The following is a 21126-nucleotide window of genomic DNA, read 5'->3' on the forward strand; positions in this document are numbered from 1 at the left end:
CATGGCATAGATGTCATTATAGTGTGCACCAATACTTCCCAGATCTCTGGAGGCCAAAAGATCTGCTAGATATATCAGCTTTCTATTCCTACCCTAAAACTCAGTCATTTCAGACAAAAACATTACTTAGCTGCTTGTGTGTGTGTGGGTCAGCAGTTTAATCTGGACTTATGTGGGCAGTTCTCTGGTCTGCAGGGATCACTCACCTGGATGGTGGCTGAGGTGGCCAGGACAACTGAGCCACATGTGTCTACAACAAGCCTGGACATGGTCTCATGGCAGTGGCTAAAGGCATGGGTTGAAAACCAATCGGATTGTTTAAGCAAGTTAGTATGCCTATGGCAGGAGAGCACACAGAACTATGTGCAGAGGGAAGGGTAGAGATGATGTCCTTAACAGAATCAACCTACCACTCAAGGGATATTGAGAACAATTCAGATATTTCACAGAAGCCCAAATAATCTTATATTTCCCCACCTCTTCCCCAGTATGTTGCCCATATGGTCCAGAGTTTCATGTTACTCGCTTTTGGCTGGGATAGATCTGTGGGGATATACTAATTATCTCCTGCTTAATCAGAAATTCTATTTGGGATTGTCTGTCTTCATGGAAAGAGCAGAGAAAAGAGAGAAGAATATACTAGTGGTATAGCCAGCTTTTTGGCAGTCTTTCAAAATCTCAGGAGAGTCTTCTTTTTCCACTCAGGCATATAATCAGCTAGAAGGAGCGTTAAAGTCTTAGTAGGAAGAAAGATATATCCATTTATGCTTAGAAATCTCAGTCTATACTCTATAATATGTCCAATTTTTAGCAAAATTTACAAGACATACAAAAAGACAAGAAAAACCACACTCCTTAGAAATGAAGCAATCATGATAATCAGATCTGACAAAGGTGTTAGAATATTTGACAGGGAATTTTAAATAACTAAGATTAATATGTTAAAGGTCCTAATAGAAAGTATAAACAATATGCAAGATCTTATGGGTAACTTTGGGTAACTGTTTTAGTAGAGAGATGGAAACTATGAGAAAGAACCCAATGGCAATGTTAGAAATAAAAGAACAGTAATGGAGTTGAGAAATACCTTTGACAGGTACCTCAGAAGACTTGAGGCAGCCAGGGAAAGAATCAGTGAACTTGAAGTTAGATCAGTAGAATTTACCCCAACTGAAACACAAAAGAAGAAAGAAGAAACATATACAAAACAAACAGTACTCAAAAGTCATGGCATGATATCAAATGCCATAGCATAGAGATAATTGGAATCCCTAAAAGAAGAGAGAGAGGTGGGGCAGAAGGAATATGTAAAGAAATAATGCCGCCGGGCGTGGTGGCTCACGCCTGTAATCCCAGCTCTCAGGGAGGCAGAGGCGGGAGGATAGCTTGAGCCCAGGGGTTTGAGACCTGCCTGGATAATATAGCAAGACCCCGTTCTCCACAAAAAGGAAAAAAAAAAAAAAGACAAAGAAATAATGCCTAAAAAATGAAAAGAAATAATGGTTGAGAATTTTCTCAAATTGATGACAGATGCCAAACCACAGATCCAGGAAGGTCACAGAACACTAAATGGGGTAAATATCAAAAAGAATATACCCCTCCATATTATGTTTAAACTACTAAAAACAAGCCAAAGAGAGAATCTTGAAGGCAGCCTTTTCTTGAAGGAAATTACATACGGAGAAACAAAAATAGGAATTATAGCAGACTTTTTGTCAGAAATCATGCAAATCAAAGACAGTATTGTGACATCTTTTAAGTACTGAAAGAAAAAACTAGAGTCATGTTGACTCATAAAATGAATTGAGAAGTATTATCTCCTCTTTTAGTTTTCTAGAAGATACTGTGTACAATTCTTACTACCTTTTCCTTAGATGTTTGATAAAATTTGCCAGGGAAATCATTTGGGCCTGTCATTTTCTCTTTGGGAAGGTTTCAACTTACAGAATGAATTTCATTAATAGATATAGGACTATTCAGGTATTCTATTTCTACTTGAGTAAGTTTTTGTACTTTGTATCTTTCAAGGAATTATTCCCTTTTATCTAAGTTGTTGAATTTATGGATATAGAGTTGTTAATAGTATGTATCTATTACCATTTTATTAGGATCAGTAGGAATTTCTCCTTTTTCAATCCTGCTATTGGTAATTTGTGACTTACCTCTTTTTTTCTTAATTAGTTTGGCTAGAAGTTTATCAATTTTATTGATGTTTTCAAAGAACCAACTTTGGTTTTATTGATTTTCTCTATTTTTGTGTTTTCAATTTCATTGATTTCTGTTCTTATCTATAATTTCTTTCCCTCTACTTCCTTTGGGTTTTATCTTATTTCTCTAGTTTCTTATGTTGGAAGCTTAGATTACAGTTTAGAGATCTTCCTTTTTTTCTAATACAGATATTTAATGCTATAAATTTACCTCTATGTGATGCTTTTTCTACATCCCACAAAATTTGATATATTTTAATTTTAATTCAGTTCAAAATATTTTCCCCTTCTCTTGAGATTTCCTCTTTGGCCCATTGATTATTTAGAAACATATTGTTTATTTTTCAATTATTTGTTTTCCAGAAATCTTTCTGTTATTGGGGATTTTAGTTTAATTTGATTATAGCTCTGTTTCTAGTTCTGTCCCTTTAAATGTTTTAAGGTCTATTTTGTGCCCTAGAATGTGATCTATTTTGGTGAATTTCTCATAGGCAATTGGAAAGAAAGCGCATTCTGTTGTTTTGGTTGAGGGAGAGGAGTTCTATAAATGTCCATAAATGTCTAGCAAAATCTGGTTGGTTGATAGTGTTGTTCATGTCTTCTATATTCTTACTGATTTTCTGTCTACTTGTTCTATTAATTTCTGAGAGAGAGGAGTTTTAAAGTGTCCAACTATAGCTGCAGTTTGGTCTATTTCTCCTTTCAGTTATGTTGGTTTTTGCTTCATGAGCTGTGTACACATTTAGGATTGCATGTCTTGGAGAATTGACCCCTATATTATTATAGAAAATCCCTAAGATTTTCTTTTCTCCTAAGATTGAGAACAAGGATGAATTTTTATGACTAACATGAAAAGAAAAATGACAGACCAATACCTCATGAATATAAATGTAAAAATCCTTCACAAAATATGAGCAAATCTAATCCCATGATTAAATAGAAAATATAATGCCTTCTGACCAAGTGGGGTTCATCCCCGGAAGGCAAATCTGGTTCACCATTATAAAATCAATCATTAGCTTTCACCGTATGAACAGACTACAGAAGAATATGCAGACAAAGCACTTAACAAAATTTAAAATCCATTCATCATTAAAACTCTCAGCTAACTAGGAATTGAGGGAAACTTCCTGAATCTGACATAAAATATACATAGCCAGGATTATACTTGATGGTAAAATATTATTTTCCCCCTAAGACTGGGAACAAGGTTGTTGTCTCTTACCTCCAACTGTCAACTTTGTACCAAAAACTATTGGTAGTACAATAAGGCAAGAAAAATAAAAGGCATACAGACGGGAAAGGAAGAAACAAAACTATCTCTGTTCTTAGATGACATGACTGTCCACATAGAAAACTCCAAAGAATCTACACAAAAGCTCTTAGGATGAATAAGTGAGTCCAGCAAGGTCTCAGGATACAGTACAGGTCAATATCCAGAAGTCAGCTGTATTTCTCTACAGTAGTAATAAACATTTAGCATTAGGACATTTAGAATTTTTTTATTTTGAAATTTTAAAAATATTTATAATACATTTAACGTGTATGAAATTGAAGTTATGTGAAAATGTATTATATGGAATATAATACTGTAATATACTTAGGTATAAATCTAATAAAATATGTATAGAATCAATAGGTCAAAAACTACAAAACACTGATAAATCAAAGAAGCTTAAATACATGAAGAGATGGAAGGCTTGCGATTATGAAGATGCCAATTCTCTGCAATTTGATTTACAGATTAAATGTAATCCCAATCAAAATCCCAGCAAACTCTTTTTACAGAGATCTAGAAACTGATTATAAATTTTATATTGAGATACAAAAAATTGTAATAGTCGTATGAAAAAGAATAAAGTTGGCAGGCTCATACTACCTAATTTCAAGACTTACCATAAAGCTCCAGTGTGGTATTAGCGAAAGGGCAGACAAATAGATGAGTGGAACAAAAGAGAGAGCCCAAAAATAGACCCACACAAGACAAGCCAACTAAATTCTTTTTTCAGTGGTACAAAGGCAATTCAGTGGAGAAAGGGTAGTCTTTTCAAGGAAGAGTGCTGGAACAATTGGATGTTCATATTGCAAGAAAAGGAACCTCCATATATATCTCACAGTGCCAAAAGCATGGTACATAAAAGAAAAAATTGGCAAATTTGGACTTAATCAGAACTCAAATCTTTTGCCTTGCAGAAGATACCATTAAGAAAATGAAAAGTCATGCCACAGACTAGGAGAGAATATTTTCTTTTTTTTTTTTTTTTGAGACGGAGTCTCGCTCTGTCACCCAGGCTGGATGTGCAGCGGCCAGATCTCAGCTCACTGCAAACTCCGCCTCCCGGGTTTACGCCATTCTCCTGCCTCAGCCTCCCGAGTAGCTGGGACTACAGGCGCCCGCCACCTCGCCCGGCTAGTTTTTTGTATTTTTTTAGTAGAGACGGGGTTTCACCGTGTTAGCCAGGATGGTCTCGATCTCCTGACCTCGTGATCCGCCAGCCTCGGCCTCCCAAAGTGCTGGGATTACAGGCTTGAGCCACCGCACCCGGCCGGAGAGAATATTTTCAAATCATAGATCTGGAAAAAGTTTTTTATCCAGGAACCAGGTGCAGTGGCTCATCCCTGTGGTCCCAACTACTCGGGAGGCTGAGGTGAGAATATTGCTTAAGCCCAAGAGTTCAAGGCTGCAGTGAGCTGTGATGTTGCCACTGCATTCCAGCCTGGGCTACAGAGTGAGGCCCGGCCTGTATAAAAAACAAACAAGTCTTTTTTTCCAGACTAAATAAAGAACCTTCAATTCAACAATAAAAGTAAATGTAAAAATGGGCAAAATATTTGAACATATACTTCATCAAAGAAAATATAAATATGAAAAGATGTTTAACCATCATCAGTTACTAGGATAATGCAAATTAAAACCATAATTAAGAGAACTATATACCTATTAGACTGGCTAAGATTTAAAAAGGTACAGTTGCTGGTGACAAATGTGGAACTACTGGAACTCCCATTAATTGCTAATAGGAATGCAAAATGGTACAGCCATCTTGAAAAAGATAGGCAGTTTCTTATAAAACTAAACATTCACTTGTGATGTGACCCAGCTAACTGCTGACTACTAGGTAGATTTTTTAAAAATTTCTCTTCATGCAAAAATCTGTGAATCTTTGTATTCGTTTTACAAAATAATCACCCCAAACTGGAAACGTCCCAAATGTTCTTCAGCAGGTGAATAGATAAACTAATTGTAGTACATTCATTCAATAGAACACAACACAGCATCACAAAGGGACACACTGTTGATACATGCGATTGCCTGAGTGAATCCTAAAGGCATTATGCTGAGTGAAAGAAGACAGACCCAAAAGTCTACAAATTGTGTGATTCCATTTATATGACATTCTGGAAACAGCAACACTGTAGGGATGTGTGATAACTGTGAAATGTGTATTTGGTCTTCATCCAGTTTCCTGTCATACAATTCCTAAATCCTTAGAATCTCCAAAGTGATGTCATTTTGTGTGCTAATGAATTTAATGATGGCTGGCAGCCCCTAAGTAACTTCAGGATGGCAGCCAGTCACAGGAAAGACCAAGGCAGGATTAGAGGGTTGAGCCTTTCACTCTTCCCCACAACCTCTGGGAAGAGGGACAGGGTTTGAAGGTTTAGTTGATAATCAGTGGCCAATGATTTAATTAGTTGTGCCTCCGTAATGAGGCTCTCATGAAAACCTGAAAAGGACTGGGTTCAGAGAGCCAAACAGCTGAACACCTGGAGACTCCTGGAGGGTAGTATGCCCAGGAAGAGTGTGGGAGCTCCTTGCGCCTTCTGCCATGCCTTGCCCTATGCATTTATTTATTTGTATCCTGGTAATATCTTTAAATTTTTATTTTTTTCATTGACACATAATAATTGTACATATTTACGGGGTACATAGTGATATTTAGATACGTATAATATATAGTGATCAGATCTGGGTAATTATATATCCATCATCTCAGACACTTATTATTTATTTGTGTTGGGAACATTCAATATCCTCTTTCTAGCTTTTTGAAACTGTATATTATTGTTAACGGTAGTCATCCTACAGTGGTATAGAGCACTAGAACTTATTCCTCTTATCTAGCTATAATTTTGTATTCTTTTTTTTTTTTTTTTGAGGCGGAGTCTCGCTCTGTCGCCCAGACTGGGGTGCAGTGGCGCAATCTCAGCTCACTGCAAGCTCCGCCTCCTGGGTTCACGCCATTCTCCTGCCTCAGCCTCCCGAGTAGCTGGGACTACAGGCGCCTGCCACCTCGCCCGGCTAGTTTTTTGTATTTTTAGTAGAGACAGGGTTTCACCATGTTAGCCAGGATGGTCTCGATCTCCTGACCTCGTGATCCGCCCGTCTCAGCCTCCCAAAGTGCTGGGATTACAGGCTTGAGCCACCGCACCCGGCCTAATTTTGTATTCTTTTAACAAATCTCTTCCTGTCCCTCCCTTCCCACCTTCTAGTATCCTCTGTTCTACTTTTTACTTTCATTGATCATCTTTTTAAGCTTCCACATATGAGTTAGAGTATGTGGTGTTTCACTTTCCATTCTTGGCTTATTTCACTTAACATAATGTCCTCCAGTTCCATCCATGTTGCTTTGAATGACAGGATTTCATCCTTTTTATGGCTGAATAATATTCCATATAAACCAGTAAATGTAAGTAAGTGTTTCCCTGATTTCTGTGAGCCACTAGCCAATTAGTCAAACCCAAGGAGGGAGTTGTGGGAACTCTGATTTATAGCCAGTCAAAAGCACTTTGAATGACAGGATTTCATCCTTTTCATGGCTGAATAATAGTCCATATAAACCTGTAAATGTAAATAAGTGTTGCCCTGAGTTCTGTGAGCCACTAGCCAATTATTCAAACCCAAAGAGGGAGTTGAGGAAACTCTGATTTATAGCCAGTCAAAAGCACAGGTGAAGCAATCTGGGACTTGCAGTTGGCATCTGAAGTGGGGGCAGTCTCCTGGGACTGAGCCCTCAACCTGTGGGATTTGATGCTGTATTTGGATAGATCGTGTCAGACTTGAATTGGAGGATACTCAGCTGGTGTCCACTGCAGAACTGATTGCTTGGTTGGTGTGTAGGGGAAGAAAGCTCCATACGTTTGGTCACAGACACATTCTGTGTTGATTGTTGTGGGGTAAGAACAGAGGAAAAATAGTTTATTTTTTTCCTCTCTAGTCACAGGATGGAACATAGAGTATTTGTTTTTATGGCTTGGGGTTAGGAGGAGGGATTAGCTAGAAAAGGACCGCTTAAGGACATTCAGAGGATGATGGAACTCTTCTGTATTGTACTCTCTTGGTGGATACATAACACCGTGTTTGTCAGATCCCGTGGAATTGTATGCAACAGAGCTATTTTTTTTACTGTATGCAAATTAAAAAAAAAAAAATCAACCAGGAACCAAAGATGTAATGCAAACTATGACAAAAGGTCTAAGTGTATTACAAATGAATGACCTAACCACATTGTAGGAGGTGGAGGAGAAAATCGTGTGTTGAGTGGATATTAGGCTAAAGACAAAAAGTACTGTATACAAGTATTGTATTCTAGATGATATTTTTTTTCTTACCAGCATATGGGCTAACAATTCTGCTATCCTTACCAGGATATAGGCTAAAAATTTTTTTTGCATACATGTATGCTTAACATGTATACCAGGATTGAATAAATAAGTAGCAAAGTTTTTACTATCAGAGACAGAATCAAAGGAAGAATGCTAGAACAAAACCTGTGGATGTTGGATTGAAGTCAGAGATATCAGTATGAATCAGTATGAGTGCATGCTTTTAAATACACAGAGTTGCGCACACACACAGTTAGTAGATATAAAAGTAGATATGGCTATGTGTGTATACATGGGTTAGTGTATATGTGTCTTTGTCCACTTTTAGGACTTAGAAGCAGTGATGTCCCAGTACTGGTGAGCAACCTAGTACCCAGATTTTGGTTTCTAAATACCATTCTCTAATAAAAGGGACCTTGGAAAGCTTTGGAGAAGTGGTTTATTCTAGTACTGGGTCAACAGAAATATAAGATGAGCTTAAAGTATTTTGTGGTGTCAGAAAGTAGGGAAATACTTTTAAAAAGAAAGATGGCACATGTCAGAAGGGTACAGGAGCCAACCCAAAAGATCTCCCAGTGGCCAAAGCTGTAATAATGAGCTACAAAATGACAGTAATATTGGATTATGACCCAGAGCATAAAAAATACCCATGAGCCCATACTGATAGGAATAAATGATTGAGCAAATAAATGGGAGAGAAAGAACAACTCTTCCTTACAGAAGTATTACAGATAATAAATGTGGAAGGAACGAGGGTGATCGAAAATCACCGTGGGAACACCACTGTAACACTTGGCTCAGTGAGACTCGCCAATGAATGCAAAATTAATGGACAGAACCTTAATAAATAGTTACCCAAAAAATCTTCTCCCAAATAATATTTTATTTTTTATTTTTATTTATTTATTTATTTTTTGAGACAGTGTCTCACTTTGTTGCCCAGGCTGGAGTGCAGTGGTACGATCTCAGTTCACTGCAACCTCTGCCTCCCAGGTTCAAGTGATTCTCCTGCCTCAGCCTCCCAAGTAGCTGGGACTACAGGCGCCCACCACCACGCCTGTCTAATTTTTGTATTTTTTAGTAGAGATGGGGTTTCACCATATTGGCTAGGCTAGGCTTGAACTCCTGACATTGTGATCTGCCTGCCTCGGCCTCCCAAAGTGCTGGGATTACAGGCGTGAGCCACCGCACCCAGCCCAAATAATATTAAAAAGAAAAATAGTGACTTTATAATGGAGAAATCTGGCAGACATCCCCTCATGTAAGTGATGAAGGTTACCATCGCCAGTAATCAGATACTATGTCCTCTCTGCATAACGATGCACTGAATGGGCATATCACCTCTGTGGTCATTGTGCCCTACATTCACAAGCACATCTAATTATGGGAAAGCATAAGACAATCCCAAAATGATGTGCATTCTTCAAAATACCTGACCAAGACTTCAAAAATGTCAAGGTCATGAAAGACAGGGAAAGACAGTGCTGTCACAGGTCAGAGGAGCCTACTGAGATACACCTCAGCTCCATGCAGCGTGGGGTCCTGGATTGGATCTCGGACCAGCATAAGGACATGAGAAGAACAGCCAGTGAAACACAGTGAAGTCTGTAGTTGAGTTAATAGTGTTGTGTCAATGTCAGCTGCTTAGTTTTGATCATTATACTGTGATGATGTAGATGTTAATATCAGGAAGCTGTGTGAGGGGTATATGGGAACTCTATCTGTGCAGCTCTTCTATATGTCTAGAATTATTTCAATGTAAAAAGCCTTTGTTTTAAAGCTAACCAATGAGAAAAAGGGAAGAGTATGTGTTCTTTGGTGAAAAGCTTGGAAGTGACTGGTGTAGATGAAGGAGCATCAAGAACAGAAAGAGACTTTGTGCCTCCGTAAGCCACACTTTGATTTTACAACTGGTTAACTGAGGCCCAGAGAGCTCGGAAGACTTGGCCAAAGACACAATGCAAGTAGCTGGAGGGCAGGACTGGGACGGGGTTTCCTGACTCATAACGTGCAGCTATTTGATCTCATCCTGTCTCTGCTCCAGGGTTGGATTTTCCTCTAATTGTTCTGATAATGCTGTTTCTGCTTTGCATGTTTTTAAAAGTAGATTTCATAGCCCTGGTTAAACATTGTGTTGAGTCAGATACCGCCCATGTTCCCTGTTGTGGGTGTCTGTTTTCATCATTTCTACCCTACAGGCGATGGCTTATGTATTTGTCTTACTCTGTTCAGCAGAAATTGGAGACCAGCAAGAGGCCTCCATCTGGAACTTCCACTACCTCCAAGAGCACCTCTCCAACCCTCACGCCCTCCCCTTCACCCAAAGGGCACACTGCAGAGTCTTCAGTGTCTTCTTCCTCATCCCATCGGCAGTCCAAGAGCAGTGGGGGCTCCAGCAGTGGCACCATCACAGATGAGGGTGAGTCCCCTGAGGGCTTGAAACCCCACCTATTCCTCTCACCATGATGACCTGGCAGCAAGGAACTGCAAGGTGACCTTAATTGTTATAACCATCCTAGGTGAGGTTTTAAGAAAATTTACAACAAACATGTCCCTCCTTTTCTCTGATTCTGCCTTGTATTTTTGTCTTCACTGTGCAAAGGTATGGTACACTCCCTCAGAGTTTTTGAGTATAGGTGAGTTTTGTTTATATGCATAAACATACACCCGTGGAAATGCTTCTCCAACACGAACTTACTTTCCCTGGACCCTGTACCAGTCAGGATTCTTTCAGTTGCAAGTGAGAGAAACTCCATTCACACTGGTTCAAGGAAAAAAAATGAAACCTGACATTTCATTGGCTCATATGATGGGAGTGTCTAGGGTGTGCTTCAGCCATGCGTGAATCCAGGTGCTTTGGGAGTGTTTCTAGGTCTCACGTAGGCTTTCTCCAAGTGGTGGCAGCAGCTTCAGGCATAGTTTTGTCTTCGTACTAATTTTTCAACCCCAGCAGAAAGAGTGCTACTTTCTCAGTAGGTCCAGCAAAATCCCAAGTTAAGGCCATTGGCTTAGCTGTATTTATAATGACCTGGGTCAGTTGCCCATCCTTGACTATCTCTGTGTCCACAGGGGTGGAATGTGTTGATTGGCCATGCCCCTTGGGTCAGTTGTCTGCTTTGGAGCAGAGTTGGGGTCCAGCCTGCTGACATTTGTGTATTGGAAGTAGGAGAGAAATAGTTCCTCAAAGGAAAATTTGGAAATACTGTTTCCAGGAGGAGGGGGATGGGTGAGGGCAAGCAAAAGCAGTTGATGTCTGCTGCAGCCAGGAGAGCCTCGGAACCTGCCTTGTGAATTACAGCCTCTGCAGCCCCCATGCGGGAATGATGAGGGAAGATGGAGTGGGTGGTAGGGCAGGAGCAGAGGCTTTGCACTCAGGCCCCAGGAAAGATAAAGGCAGATGAAGAAAGGAATCTCATCCTTTTAAACTGCCGTCTAGTGGCCCCTAGGAGCTGGGAGGGGGGAAAGAGGAAGGGAGCTTTGGTGAGACCTGGGGCCCAGGCAGGTGCAAATCGAGGAATATAGATCAGCAGGGAGGAAAATCTGATTGTGTATGTGGCCCTCACAAATGCATTTGTGGGCAGCTCGCTGCAGCTGCTGAGGAGGAGGGTGCTGAGCAGGTTCTGCTGAGCAAGATAAGTTGGAATCACCTGCACAGGCTCTAGTCCGTACTAAGTTGATAAATGCGTGCTGCCACTGGTATCCTACTTATTTGGGGGCTACTTTTATTGTTTTGTGATATCCAGTGTGATCATTTATCAAGGCCTCAGAGGTTCACCAGCAAACTCTTTCCTCCCCACCTGTATTTTCTATGTGGAGTCTTGAGTTCCACACTCGTGAATTCTCCCACCTCTGAGGTTTTCAGGAATTGAAGCCTCTGGAAATTCAGTTTAGGTTTTTATGCCCCATTGTTTTCCAAAAAACAGTGGAGACAGTGGATGTCTGTATGGACTGCCCATACCCACTCTCTTTCCCTTTTGTTCATTATTAAAAATGGTTTGCAAAGTCCTAATTGGGATGAAGAAAGAAGAGGGCCAATAGCACTTTCCTTGTAGAATAATTTCTCTGGTTCAGAAAGCTTAGTTTTCCTGGATCTCGAGGCCACAAGCTGTTTGTCCTGTGGGTATATGATTGTTATAGGCCAGGGGCTGCAATCCATCCCCAAAGAGCTATTTTTATGATATTCTGGGAAATATGTGGTCCCAGTCAAGGACACATGTGAGCTTTGCCCTACCTCGTCTCTCCATCTGCATTCTTCCTCTCTGGACTCTACCTGTTAGAAACAGCAAGGCTTGTGACAGCATCACCTTCTCAGCCTCACATTAGTTCCAGGAGATTTTATTGGGCAGTCCCCTGGGTGCCCTAACCTGTGCACCCAGGGGAACTCACAGGGAGACAGACACATTCAACATAATGATATTAGAGTGTAACACAAGGTGAGGTCATACCTGCTATCAGCACCATGTGCCATGGAAGGCTCCCCTGGCAAACGGGCACTCCAGCTGGACCATGATGCTGGGAAGAGACAGGCAGTCGGGTGCCAGAGCTGACTGTTCAGTTTGTAGGAAATGCCCAAGCTGGTTGTTAAACACAACCATTATTTACAAATTACATGGACTTAGAATTAACTACATTATAGAAATATAACAGTATATTGTACTTAAAATGTATTTTTTACTCATTTTTGTATATTTTATTATCTGTGCTCTTGAGGTTGTGTATATCTCATATCTGCATTGTGAGTACCCCATAATGATGCATTCCTACTGCGCATCTCTGCTCAGCTTCACTCTCAGGGACATTAGATTGATAAGTTGAAATTGGCTGTGATGGGGGTATTCATACCATGGAAACTGGCAAATGCCGTCAATCAGGGCTTGCTTTATTTTTTTGAGACAAGGTCTTACTCTGTCACCCAGGCTGGGGTACAGTGGCACGATCACAGCTCACTGCAGCCTCAGCCTCCCTGGTCACAAGCAATCCAGAGCTTGGTTTGTTGTCTTATAGATATTGTCTACTTGTAATCTAGGCAGTGATGGAAAAATGTTAACAATGAGGATTAAACTTAAAAGAATGTTGTGTCTGTAACTGTTATCTTGTGAATCGCACAAAAAATTGAGAAAATATTCTTCCAGTATTTGAAAATCGTTATCTGATTCAGCCAAGTTGCTCACCTGAAGTTCCAACATTAAGTCTTTGTTGTTTCTTTTTATCTTTCTTGTTCATGTAAACAAAACTCTCAGCCAGCGTTCATGTTGGAAACATATTCCTTGGCTGTGGGTACAAGAGTAGGGCAAAAACAAATGAAGCATTTGGTGAGAATCAATTGGCTATATGGAATTTATAAGTAAGAATATTATATGTTTTATTATTTGTAAATTGTGTGCTATAAATCATTTATATTAGTAAAATCTGCAATAGATTTATGTGACTGTATACATGCATACATCTTCCCCCTGAGAACCAGTTGTTAAGCATTTACCAGCACGCCACTCTGGACGAAGGCTGCATGTGTAGGGAACGGCAAGAGCAAAGGTTTAGTGTCATGAAATAAACAGATTATGTGTGGATTGGGATTTGATTTGTCTCATACGTCCTCGCTCAGTAGCCTTTCTACTGTGAAGCTTTCCCTACTCCCTTGGGCTGGGTCAGCTGTCCTCTTTGTCCCCACCTCGCCCTATTCTTGCTCTTCACTGTAGCATGCACCACCCATGAGAAAAGTGGAGAGCAGGTGCCTAGCACAGGCCTAGTAGCTAGACCACTGGTCTTGATTCCCTGCTCTGCCACAGTCTAGCAGGATGACCTCACCCAGGATGTGGTATCGAGCCTTTCTGTGCCTCAGTTCCTCATCTGTGAATGGGGACAGTAGTAGGATCTACCTCATTGGTGTTGTAAAGAGCAAGTGGTTCATCCATGTACAGGCTGACTGATAGCACTGTGTATTAGCTTTCACCCTCCTCATCCTATCTTCCCAGCCACACTGAGCTTCACAACAGGGATCTCTCCATCCTTGCTACCCAGTGTCCATTGGGCACAGTGGTAGTCACTGCTGGAAGGAAGGAAAGGAAGTGGGGGAGGGAGGGAGGGAGGGTGAGTTAAGAAAAGAAGGAACCCAAGCCTCCTGATCACTTATTTAAGCTGCATCCACTGCCTCAGGACCTTTGCACCTGCTCTTCCCTGTCTGGATGCTGCCTAATGCTCTTACTCCAGATATCTGCATAACTTACTCCTTCATTTACTGCTCATAGGTCACCTTATAAGAGAGTCTTTCCGTGACCATCCTCTGTAAAACAGCGTTTGTGAAACTGGAAATGCTGTCATCTACCTTAATGCTGCTCTCTTCTTCCTTGCTGTCTTGCCTATCAGCCTTTGTTTGTTTGTTTGTTTGAGGCAGGGTCTTGCTTTGTAGCCCAGGCTAGAGTGCAATGGCATAGTGGCATAATTGCAGCTTACTGCGGCCTCAAACTCCTGGGCACAAGTGATCCTCCTGCTTCAGCCTCCTGAGTCACTGGGACTACAGGCACACACATCACACCACCCAGCTAATTACTTTTAAATTTTTTGTAGAGATGAAATCTCGTTATGGTGCCAGGCCTGGTTTTGAACTTCTGGGCTCAAGTGATCCTTCACCCTCGGCCTCCCAAAGCCCTGAGATTACAGGCATACACCACCTGCCTGGCCCCTGTCAGCCTTCTTATTGTCTGTTTTGGTATCTGTTGAGTCCCCAGTGCCTAGTTTGGCAAATCACGATTGAATGTGTGAGTGAATTATTTCTCCCAGCCCCTCAGGTGCTGGTTTTGTCTCCTTTTCTTTATTCTTCCTGTTCTGACACCCCAGATCATCCTCTTTTGCCCTTCTGGCTCTGCTGTTCCACATAGATGCCTTTTTCCTTCAGGAAGACCACAGCCTCTGCACACTTGAGCCAAACCCTGGCTCTGCTCTGAAGCCCACCACCTTCTTTCTTAAGTTCTTCCTCACACTAGCTGAGGACTTGCTGGCATTGGCATTTACCGCAGGCATTGGCATTTACGGTGCCTTCTCACACAGAAGGCAGAGTTTTAGTTCTGGCAGCTGCAACTCCCAGAACTTGAGGGTCGCATTCTGGAGGGAATCAGTCCTGGCCCAGACTCGCTGTGTCTTTGCAGCCTTACATGGGGTTTTGTCAATTGCTGAGGGCCTACCTTGAGGGGAAGAGGGTGCAGGTAGCTCAGGACCCACCTCCAGCCTCATCTGCAGGAGCCCAGCTGAGATCAGCTTTCTGTGTTGGTGTTTCTTACAGAATTTCATTTGAAATAAGATTACCACTACTTTATAGAAGTTTGAAGACCACTTTTTTGATAACATGTTACCAAATTCTAAAATGTTTTTTTTTCACCTTTCCCTCTTGAAGATGAACTGACCGGAATCCTTAAGAAATTATCACTTGAGAAATATCAGCCCATTTTTGAGGAACAAGAGGTAAGAATGCTCTTTTTGAATGTCAATTTAAATCTTACTGTAAAAGAAAACTTTGTCTGAATGTGTAGGTTTTCATTTTGCAAGCCTAAATTGATCTCTTGCACTGAGACAGCTGAGGAGATAGAATTCATGCTCAGCGGGTTTAGTTCAGTTTGTTATTGTGAAATCCTGGGGACTTATGGCTAGCTTTGTTATGATAGAATTTTGTAATTTTGAGCAGTACTTTCTCTAGAAAAGTTTATTTCTGTCCTGAAAACATTTTTTTGTTGTGTGTGATTGACTGGCAGACTTATAGGCTTAAAGTGGGCTGATAGTAAACCCTAAGGAACCTGTGTTATGTGTCTGGATCTAGGGTCTGTGGTGGTCTGAGAGAGTTGCTATGTGTTTAAAAGCATTCAGATTCACATAAAAAAAATACTATTCTGGAGTTTGGCACTTCCTCAAAATATTAAACATAGAGTTACCATATGACCCAGCAGTCCTACTCCCAGGTATATTCCCGAGAGAAATGAAGACATGTGTCCACACAGAAACTTGTACACAAATGCTTGTAGCAGCATTATTCATGAAAGCCAAACTGTCGATACGACTCGAATGTCCATCGACTAATGAATGTATAAATAAAATATGCCTGTGCCGTGGAATATTATTTGGCCATGAAGAGAATGAAATACTGGCACATGCTACAACATAGATGAACCAGAACACATCTTGCTAAGTGGAAGAAACCAGTCACAAAAGGCACATAGGGTGTGCTTCCATTTATATGAAATGTCCAGACTAGGCAAATCTATAGACATGAAAAGTAGATTCGTGATTGCCAGAGAGTTGGGTGGAGGGGTGGGCGGGTGGAATGGGCAGAGTAGGGAGTGACTGGAATGGATACACGGTTTCTTTTGGGGGTGATGAAAATGTTCTAAAACTGAGTGTGTGGTGATGGTTACACAACTCTGTGAATGTACTAAAAATCATTGAATTGTATAAATAGGTGAATTGTATGGTGGATGAATTATCTCAGTAAGCTGTTAAAAAATTTACTGTTTTAGCCAAGTAAAACTCCTCCACAGGCCCATCAGCCACCAGGGTATAATCACTGGTTTAGAACATTCTAGTGAGCATCTTAGTAGGTGAAAACTGTCATAATTGCAGAGCAATCATGAGAATCACTCATTGTCCCCACCAGACTTGAGATGCAGTTGAGGAGCTTGTATTTTAGTTCAAGAAACAGAGGGCACAGTAGCTTTCCTCCTCCTGTTTGCTTTTCTGCCATATGCAGTCTGCCATTCCTGCCTCCCTGGTGTTTTAAACCTTAGCAATGACTTTCTCCAAGAAATCTTTCCCTATTGCTGATCTCTGCCTGCTTTTGCTGATATGTTTATGCCTTCTTGGAGTATAAGGAGAACACATCTTAAAGTACACTTCTGCTTCTTGAGGTATCGTGTCTCTGGCTCACAGGGTGACATTTGTTCTGATTTCTTGGCCTTACCCCTTTTTCTGACCTGGCATGTCTGCGAGTTCATCTGTCCTTCATTCAGAGGTTGTTGTGGTTGTCCAGCATAGGGAACAGGGGTATGTTTCAGCTGACATACAGAGCTTCGAGAATGTTCACGGGGAGAGGAAGGCAGGCTGTGCAGATTTGCTCTAATTTTTTTTTTTTTTTTTTTTTGAGATGGAGTCTTGCTCTGTGGCCCAGGCTGGAGTGCAGTGGCACGATCTCGGCTCACTGCAAGCTCCGCCTCCCGGGTTCACGCCATTCTCCTGCCTCAGGCTCCCTAGCAGCTGGAACTACAGGCGCCCGCCACTATGCCCAGCTAACTTTTTGTATTTTTTAGTAGAGATGGGGTTTCACTGTGTTAGCCAGGATGGTCTCCATCTCCTGACCTCGTGATCCGCCCACCTCGGCCTCCCAGAGTGCTGGGATTATAGGCTTGAGCCACTGTGCCCGGCCTGCTCTAATTTTAATAACTCACTCACCTAGAAGTTTCTGCAGCCTCTGGGGTCAGGGAGGGAGCTGGGGCCTGAGGCGGTGCCATGAGGAGGGCTGGCAGCCACTGGCTGAGGACCTCTGTGTGTGTTAGGTTCATGTGAGGTTAGCTGAGGCAGTGCCCTCGTCTCTACTTGACACAGGTGCCTGTGCTTGCTGGGGGCCGAGTTCATTGTCTCTTCATTTTACTTAGTTTCTCTCTGGCAACATAAGAGCTGGTTACACTGTAGGGGTGCATTCTCTGTATGGACCCACAACCCAGTGTTTTCCTTGGAGGCTTTAGTAGGACTGAGGTTTTAACCCTGCTGATTGCCACCAGACCCAGTCACCACAGCTTCATGGGTACTTCTCAGTCCCTTGCAGAAACTCCTGGAAGTATCTGGCGTGTAGATAGTACTTTTCCCTAGTTTCCAACAGTAAACAATTCTCTCCATTAATATGCACTTACAGTCAATCAGTGAGAATTTGGAAGAGGAATGAAGTTAATTGATGTTCTCATCTTGCCACATTGAAGCTAAAGACAGACTAATAATTTTCATCTTTCTACCTGTATTAAGGTGGATTTGACTATGTGTATTGAAAAATACCAAAATAATGGTACCTTAAACAAAAAGTGATTTTTCCCACAGAAAGTTTGGAGATGAGTCATCTGGCTCCTTTTAGCTCTCTGCTCCACCCCACTAGTATACGTGGCTTGTATCCTGAAAGTCCAAGATGGCTACTGGAGCTCCAGCCATCACATCCACATTCCAGGCAGCAGTATGGAAGGAGACTGCAAAAGGACACATTCCCTCCTTTTTAAAGAGACTTCCCCAAAGTCCCACACAGTCTTTATTAGATCTCATTTACCAGAAGTTTATCACCTGACAATACTTATCTGCAAAAGAAACTCAGAAATATGTTTTAACTGTGTGGAAATGTGCCCAGCTAAAAATTGGGGTTCTGTTGCTTAAAAAAAATAGGGCATGAATATTGAAAGGATATTGGGATATTTCTGCCTCATTCCTGCTACCCCTTCACAAGTAGTCGTAGGAGAGGAATTCCATCTCTGGTGCTCTCCACCTAGAATAAGCCCCGAGAGTTTGGCATCCCCCAGGGTTGACGGAGGTCAGAATTGGGAAGGTCGGCCAGGCGCGGTGGCTCAAGCCTGTAATCCCAGCACTTTGGGAGGCCGAGACGGGCGGATCGTGAGGTCAGGAGATTGAGACCATCCTGGCTAACACGGTGAAACCCTGTCTCTACTAAAAAAAATACAGAAAAACTAGCTGGGCGAGGTGGCGGGCGCCTGTAGTCCCAGCTACTTGGGAGGCTGAGGCAGGAGAATGGCGTGAACCCGGGAGGCGGAGCTTGCAGTGAGCCGAGATCCAGCCACTGCACTCCAGCCTGGGCGATAGAGTGAGACTCCGTCTCAAAAAAAAAAAAAAATGAATTGGGAAGGTCAGTGCAGATGGAGAGGCAGAAGATTGATTGATTGATGCAGTCATTCATTCATTCAGTCAACAAACACATACTAAGTACTTGAGACCCTGCCCCTGCCAGACCCTCTGCCAGAGCTGGGTGCTGGGAAATGCAGATGCCCAGAATACTCTGGAACCCAGAGAAGGGGTCTATGAAATGAGGGCCAGAGAAGACCTGGGTTGAGAACTAAGCTGAACTTTGGAGAAAGAGGGGGAACGGACCTGGAAGGGCATCTGGGAAGAGGGAGCAGGACTCATTGAGGGAGCCTGTGGTACTCTGGCTTGGCTGGGGCTGGGCCAAGGTCAGCCCATCAGGAGGAGGGAATGGAGCTTGACCAGGCAGGGCCTGGACGGCGTACTTCTCAGTACACCATGGACTTACTTCTGTACACCATGGGCTTGAGGTAGTTGCAGGTTAGACAGATCTGTAACCTCTGGTATGGAGGCGGACAGGGGTTGGAAGGGCAGAAGGGGAAGAATAACTGGGAGGGAAAGACCAGTTAGGAGGTGGAGGGCCCCTCACCAAGAGGGCAGGTGCTGAGGACGTCAGAATCGCTGAGGACTGGCCATGGTGCCAGGCTGGATGTGGGGTCCCTTCTAGGGGTTGGGATTATTGGGAGAGACTCGTGTCCAGCAGGGCTGCGGGCAGGTGGTTTCCATTAAAACGGCATCACCCATCCATTCAGCCCCTCAGCACACCGTGAACTATAAAACACCCAAGAGATGCCAGGAGCTTGCTGTTGCCAGAGGGGTGGGGGTGCCTGCATCTCAGACAGGGCTAAGGATGGGTTAAAGGAGCAGATTCTTCCCCAGTGACTCAAACCTGGTTCAAGGTTTTTGTTTGTTTTTAATCCAGAAAAGTAAAATGACTGTTAACAGAGAAAAGGAAAGATGGGGAGTAGGGAAAATTTCAGAAAGAAAATCTCTATCCCTACATAAATCAAATGTTTTTTTTTTTTTTTTTTTTTGAGGCGGAGTCTCACTCTGTCGCCCAGGCTGGAGTGCAGTGGCGCAATCTCGGCTCACTGCAAGCTCCACCTCCCAGGTTCACGCCATTCCCCTGCCTCAGCCTCCCAAGTAGCTGGGACTACAGGCGCCCGCCACCTCGCCCGGCTAATTTTTTGTATTTTTAGTAGAGACAGGGTTTCACCGTGTTAGCCAGGATGGTCTCTATCTCCTGACCTCGTGATCCGCCCGCCTCGGCCTCCCAAAGTGCTGGGATTACAGGCTTGAGCCACCGCGCCCGGCCTTCAAATGTTTTAAAGGAAAAAAATTTTAATCTTGATAGGTATGAGGGAATATAAAATAAAGCCTGCTTATAAAGTGAAAGACTGAGGATTTTCAAGAAGTTATTCAAGTGTTATTTTAAATGGCAATAGCATATCTCTAAAGTGTAATAATATCTTGTAGTTTGTAAATGTAGATCATAAAGCTGTTTGTAAACTCTCTTTGTAGATCCCGCATCCACCCTGTAATTTATATGGTGGGACTATAATTTTTCGGTGGGGAAACTGAGGTAAGGCACCTGCCGAGGTCCCCCGGCAGTGAGTGGGAATTGGCACCCTATCTGTCTCCAGGGCAACACACCCTCCTTCTACTTAGCTCTGGCTGAAGACGTGGGTGTGGGCAGCCAGTTCTCTGTCCCATCTCCCAGATGAGCGCTGTTGTTGGAGTCTGATTTGTGAAGCTGTAGCATTGTCTGCAACAGCATCTCCCCAGGGGGAGGGGCCCAGACCGGGGACCCAATGCCTTAATGCTTAGGGAAGTGAAGTCATGTTAGCAAGAGGGCTACTGCCCTCAGGAAAAGCCCATGAGGGAGGCCAGGGAATCTGCGGCTGAAGGGTGATGTGGCATTGTGGAAAAGGGCGAAGATGCTGGAGCCCTCTGCCAGGGTTCAAAGCCAGGCCCTGCCACTTACTGGCCATGTTACCTTGAATGCTATATAAAAAAAAAAAAAAAAAACTCTGTGCGTCAGTTTCCCTGTCTCCAAAGTGGGGATAGTGATCTACCCCCCTGATGTCATGAGGGTTAAATGACTCAGTCTATCTGAAATCCTCAGAAGGTGCTTTGCACACATAGTGCTAACTGCCCTCCTCTGGTCTGACAGTGAGACTGGCTTCCCAGTGGACCTGGATTGGATCCTGCCAGGTGTGGACCCCTATGCCAGAGGCCGTTGTTGTCCGACATGCAGGGTGATGGATGTGCTTGCTTCATTGGAGTCCCTTCCGACCTTCCCTCCACCTTGCCATAGAGGAACAGAAGCCAGTGGAGCAGAGGGCTTCATTTCCTGTCCAGGGGCCAGGCAGGGCTGACAGAGCTATCAGGATCTCACCCATAGAAACCAAGACTTGCAGTTTTGAGATGCCCTTATTCTGAGCTCTGCTCTCATTCTCCATGGCCCTCTCTCCTTTATTGC

At 42.7% G+C, this 21126-nt stretch overlaps 1 protein-coding gene across 10 annotated transcripts in view; it reads left to right on the forward strand.

Moving 5' to 3' along the window:
* Positions 1–21126, forward strand: part of ANKS6 (ankyrin repeat and sterile alpha motif domain containing 6) — a 66191-nt gene that overhangs the window by 30754 nt on the left and 14311 nt on the right. For 6 of the 10 annotated variants that reach the window (XR_004443650.1, XM_033237998.1, XM_033237997.1 and 3 more), the window contains exons 12-13: positions 10047–10233; positions 15202–15269. Coding sequence is in view for 8 of the 10 variants with exons in the window: in XM_033237998.1 (XP_033093889.1) it covers positions 10047–10233; positions 15202–15269 (255 nt within the window). In the remaining 2 variants the exon portion in view is untranslated. Of the gene's footprint in view, positions 1–10046; positions 10234–15201; positions 15270–20165; positions 20227–20817; positions 20859–21126 lie in introns of all 10 variants that reach the window. The other 4 variants (XR_004443651.1, XM_033237999.1, XM_033237995.1 and 1 more) reach the window with 2 other exon arrangements.

This window comes from Trachypithecus francoisi, unplaced genomic scaffold (genome assembly GCF_009764315.1).
Source record: "Trachypithecus francoisi isolate TF-2019V2 unplaced genomic scaffold, Tfra_2.0 Lachesis_group16, whole genome shotgun sequence".
Taxonomy (NCBI): domain Eukaryota; kingdom Metazoa; phylum Chordata; class Mammalia; order Primates; family Cercopithecidae; genus Trachypithecus; species Trachypithecus francoisi.